Below are 5,712 nucleotides of genomic sequence, written 5' to 3' on the forward strand. Positions count from 1 at the left end.
CTCCCCCCCCCCCCCCCCCAGACTCCATTTAAATCCCCAGCGCTTCAGTGCCAGGTTCATTGCCCGGATAAATTAATTTCTTTCTAAAATTGTCTTTATGCACTCGTTTGTTTTATAAGCTTAGCTGTACACTCCAAAGATCAGTTCTTGAAGTGGGGTGAAGAGCATTCATTTCTTCTTCGTTGACCCAGAGCTGCTGCGGAAGGCGATGGTATAGACGCGTTAATCAATACCCTGTCCAGCAAACGAGACGGAGCCATCGCCAACGCAGCCACAGTGCTGACGAACATGGCCATGCAGGAGCCCCTGCGCCTGGGCATCCAGAGCCATGACGTCATGCACGCCCTGCTCAGCCCGCTGCACTCGGCCAACACCATCGTGCAGAGCAAAGCCGCCCTCACCGTTGCTGCAACCGCATGTGACGCGGAGGCCCGCACAGAGGTGAGTGTTTGCATCACTTTCCTTCTCTCTTCTGATCGGCTCCTACCCCTGCATTCATTTGAAACATTTTCAAGTGTTTCACCGACCCATCGTTTAAGTCCCTCGAGATGCAAGATGTTGGGAAACGAACTGACCTCATCCAGCCAAGAAAGTGAGTGAGTGAGCACTCACGTAAATGGAGTATGGTCTATAAAAATATTGAATTGCTATGTTGTACACATGAAACTAATAGAATAAACTAACTATGTGTAATGCATGTAGTATGTAAAGCAATTATACTTCAGTTTTTAAAAAAGGAATAGGTACATTTGTCATCCCCATTTTACAGAGGAGGAAAATGGGGCTAAAGAGAATTAATGTGTGTAAAGCAGAGCTGATTGGTCAGGAAGTCAAGATTGTGAGAAAACATCGTTCTCAGCCCAGAGCCCCTGCCCTCACACAGTGCTCAGACAACTGACAAATCTCCTCTGTCTCTTAGATGTTTTTCCTACCCCCTTCTTTGTTCCTATTGACTCAATTCATTTGTATTCATCTCAGATGGTAAAAAATTTGCCCGCAATCCAGGAGACCCAGGTTTGATCCCAGGGTCAGGAAGATCCCTCAGAGAAGGGAATGGCTACCCACTCCAGTATTCTTTCCTGTAGAATTCCATGGACGGAGAAGCCTGGTGGGCTACAGTCCATGGGGTCACAAAGAGTCAGACATGACTGAATGACTTGGCAGTGGCACATATTTCTTTGGCTGCCCTGGGTCTTAGTTGCAGCATGTGAACTCTTAGATAAAGCATGTGGGATCTAGTTCCTTGACCAGGGATTGAACCCATGCCCCCTGCATTGGGAGAGTAAAGTCTTGGCCACTGGACCACCAGGGAAGTCCCCAAACTGACCTTTCAATATATGAGCTTCATCACATCACTGCAAGTCCCTGGTGGTATGCCACTCCCCCATGGGAATAGTTATGTAAAGGCTCGAGATGATCCACCTGTGCTGCCTAAGCCTGAACTCACCTCCCAGGTGTAACTCTACACTCTAGAAATACCATACGATTTGTAATTGTCAGCATGCTCATTTCCCTTATTTATACCTCCTTGATATCTCTGCTGAGAAAGCTAGTCTCATGTTTGTCCACCCGATAAATGCCTGTTTTTCCTTCAACATCCAGTTCAGCCATTCCGTCCTCCATGAGGCCTGCCTTCAGTCCTCAAACAGGGACTCAAACATCCTGCTCTGTGATCCCACCACTCCCTGTGCATGCCTTCTTGAACTCAGTTTTGCATTAGCTTTTGTATGTAAGGCCATAAACTCCCTGAGGCTTTAGGGAAGGGAATTGAAGTTTCCTTTCCCTGTGTTCATGTCATTGATACATATCTGGCACACAGTATAGGCTTAATAAGCAGTGTTGAATGAATGAGTGGATGAATAAATGAATGGAGGAATGAGTGGAGGAATTAATAAACGAGTTAGATATTTGCCAAAAGAGCACATGGAATCAGATTGCTATCTTGTATTATACTCAGAAATAAAGATGTTCAGAAGTTTGGCTTACTAAGCATGAGATGCTTCAAGTAAACTTTTCAAAGCTGCCCAAGTTACTTGTGCTAATGTGTTATCTCCGTCAGGGCCCCTGTGTTTGAGAACATGATTGGAAGTGGATCATGTCTCATAAGGGCTCCTGTTTTCAAATACTACACAGAGACACCTGTAGAATATTCCTTTGTCCTCCAGGCTTAGATAGCACAGTATTACATTTCAGACAGGGAGACAAGCACTCTGTCAAATCTTTTCTTCTCCCCCCGATTTGAATAATTTTATACATGAGTGATTTCTTTTAATAGTGTAATTAGTGTAGTTCTCTCCAATTCTCTACTTGTTCTTTTTCTTTTTCACTCCTTGAAGAAATATGAATGATAAAATGGATCTTCCTCTGGAGAACTGCTTCAGTGTTGCCTTGGCCACACGGCTGGGTTGGTCAGTGTCTGGTGACACGGTGCCACTTCCCTGCATCGGTTACTCCTGCCCAGCTTTGGAGACCATGTCTGTTTTCTACCGCTGCCGTAACAAATGACCACAACTCAGTGGCTTAAAGCAATTGTTTTTGTTGGTCATTCGCTAAGTCATGTCTGACTCTTTGCGACCCTGTGGACTGCAGCATGCCAGGCTCCCTGTATTTCATTATCTCCCAGAGTTTGCTCGAATTCATGTTCATTGAGTCAGTGATGCTATCTAACCATGATGCTATCTAACCATCTCATCCTCTGCTGTCTTCTTCTCCTTTTGCCTTCGATTTTTCCCAGCATCGGGGTCTTTTCCAATGAGTCGGCTGTTCCTATCAGGCGGCCAGATATGATTCTGTTATCTCACAGTTGGGAGGTCAGAAGTCTGAAAATGGGTCTTATGGGTTAATGTTAGAATATTAACAGAGCTGTGATCCTTCTGGAGACTCGATGGGACTGTTTCCTAACCCTTTCTAGCTTTGACCATCCACCTGCATTTCTTGGCTGTGGCCCCTTCCTCTGTCTTCCAAGCAGATTACTGCAATACCTGTTTCTACAAATTTCCTTTGCCTACTCCTCACACTCTTATCTCCCTCTTCTTATAAAAACCCTTGTAATTGGGTCCACTTGATAATCCAGGACAATCTTCCCATCTTCAAACCCCTAACTTAACCACATCTGCCAGAACCCTCCAGGGTACAAGGGCATCTCTGGGAGCCCATGGTTCTGTCTACCACAGGGCCAAATGCACCAGCAGTGGTGAGGAGCAGAGCGAATGGACACTGCACTTTAGGGGAAGGAGGCCAGGTTCTTTGCCCCATCTCTGCCCTGTGTAAAATCACAATGACCTCCCTCAGGGTGGGGGGGGACACATGTATACCTGCGGCAGATTCATGTTGTTGATTGTCAAAAGCCATCACAGTATCATAATTATTCTCCAAATAAAATGAATTATTTTTTAATACTCATTCTTTATTTATTTAGTTGGCTTTGGAGTTCCCTGGTGGCTCAGACAGTAAAGCGTCTGCCTATGATGTGGGAGACCCAGGTTCGGTCCCTGGGCCAGGAAGATCCTCTGGAGAAGGAAATGGCACCCCACTCCAGTACCCTTGCCTGGAAAATCCCATGGACGGAGGAGAGTGGTAGGCTACAGTCCACGGGGTCGCAAAGAGTCAGACACGACCGAGCGACTTCACTTTCACTTTAGTTGCAGCATGTGGGATCTAGTTCCCTGACCAGGGACCAAACCCAGGGCCCCTGCATTGGGAGCACAAAATCTTAGCCACTGGACCACCAGGAAAGTCCCTCCCTCAATTACTTTATTGTGGCCTCTTGTTGATTTTGAACAGAAAACTGGGCTCTTAAGGTTTTTGCAATAAATTATTTCCCCTTGAATTTAATAAGTCTAAACGTGGACACATCCTAAAATGTTTTTACATACTCAACACACTTTTAACAATCAAATAATGAGGTTTTTTAAAGCATAAATGTGTATGTTCTATACTCTTAATGTGTAAAATTCTGGTTTCTACTTCTAGCTGAGAAATGCAGGTGGGCTGGAGCCGCTGGTAGAGCTCTTGTGTTCCAAGAATGAGGAGGTCCGGAGGAACGCCAGCTGGGCCGTGATGGTCTGCGCCGGGGACGAGCCCATGGCCGTGGAGTTGTGCAGGCTCGGGTGGGTGGCACGGCCTGGAGGGTCTGGCTCAGATCAAGGACACACACTTTCTTCAGGCCGGAGGAAGGTCCAACAGAGTTTCCATGCCCATGCTCAGGCTGCTGGGCATCATTCAGATGCTCTGTGGGTCACAGTCCCTCTGAAGGGACCGCCTGCAGAAGCGGGGTCCTAGACCTCCCTCACCACCTCCGCAAAATCGTCTTCAATGTCTCCTTTTCCACTTTTTCATCTCAATAAATGCTCCTCTTTCACTCTCCCCTGGTTTGCTCTCTCAACTTTCAAGACTGAATTTAAACAGTCAAGCCATGACTGTCATCTGTGTTTTTCTGTCCCCCCCAAACTTTTCCACTACAATTATGCCTTTAAGCAGCTTCACCGCATTGGTTCTCCTGACCAACAGCCTATGAGTCACTTGCCTTTAGCATCACAGTCAATAGGATTTTAAAGTTCCACAGACAAGTTTACATTATTTCTAACCCATTTTTATTCTTTGCATATATCACCTGGTTAGCTGAAAAAAATTGGAGTCCAATACTAATTTTTGCTTTAAATGAACAATGTTTTTCTTCTGAACGTGTCTTTTTCAAACTGTTTGAATGTAAGTTACTACATGGCATATATGTTCTCAAAAAGGGCAGATTTGTCTTTATAATTGTGTCAGGATTAGTTTATCTAAATGGGTGGGATGGTTTTAACCTTTCCATCTCAGTTCTTCAATTCAGGATCTTAGTGTGAGGTACATAAATGGGAACTTAATGTTAGATTGCTTCTATAAGGTAAATAATGTCATTTTTGCTTTTATTGACAGGGCTTTAGAAATCCTTGAAGAAATTAATGTATCAGTAAGTCGAAAAAATAAATTCAGTGAGGCAGCTTACAACAAACTGCTCAACAACTACCTATCTCTGAAATACAGCCAGACTGGCTATTTGTCATCAAGTAACATAATCAGTGATGGATTCTATGATTATGGTCGGGTAAGTGGCAGCACTAATTTGTATTTTAGTATATAGTGATCAGTTCTTTCATCATGATGCCATTACATTGCAATTTTATAACCACCTGACATAATTTTTATTTTTATAGACAGAAACTTGGGAATCAGAACTTCATCCTTAAACTTTGTCTGGCTATAAGATTTTGCATTTGTGTACAGTTTTAATTAGATTTTAATTACTTGTACTTCAATTAACTTGCTAATGCTAGTCTCAAGTTTCAGAGAAAATAAAAAAGAATCAGCTTCTTTTATATTGCTTCTAGGGCTCCGTGTTAATTATAATATTAACAATAGAAATATGTCTTAATTTATTAATTATAATCTCATCGAAATAAGCCATATTGGAATACTGAATTATAACATGTAATGCAGAATAATATTATTTTTTACTTAGCTGCATTTATGATTATGATTTCAGTTCAGTGTTAATGTTGAAAGAGATGGGAAGCTAAACATTAGAATCCTGAAGACTTTTTGACATTACTGTCTATATCAACATTTTCTACTTCTGGAAACCAAAAACAGTAAGAAAAATGGAGAAATTTTTAAAAACCTATAAATCCCATTTTAGGCAGAAGTAGGAAACAAGTATGATCTGCAGACTTC

General features: G+C 43.1%; 1 protein-coding gene across 1 annotated transcript in view; it reads left to right on the forward strand.

The window, feature by feature from the left end:
- ARMC3 (armadillo repeat containing 3) overlaps positions 1-5,712 on the forward strand; it is a 91,989-nt gene that overhangs the window by 59,654 nt on the left and 26,623 nt on the right. The window contains exons 11-13 of the mRNA XM_010859912.1: positions 192-441; positions 3,973-4,109; positions 4,918-5,086. Coding sequence (XP_010858214.1) covers positions 192-441; positions 3,973-4,109; positions 4,918-5,086 — 556 coding nt within the window. The remainder of the gene's footprint in view (positions 1-191; positions 442-3,972; positions 4,110-4,917; positions 5,087-5,712) is intronic.

This window comes from Bison bison, unplaced genomic scaffold (genome assembly GCF_000754665.1).
Source record: "Bison bison bison isolate TAMUID 2011002044 unplaced genomic scaffold, Bison_UMD1.0 scf7180017864461, whole genome shotgun sequence".
NCBI lineage: Eukaryota > Metazoa > Chordata > Mammalia > Artiodactyla > Bovidae > Bison > Bison bison.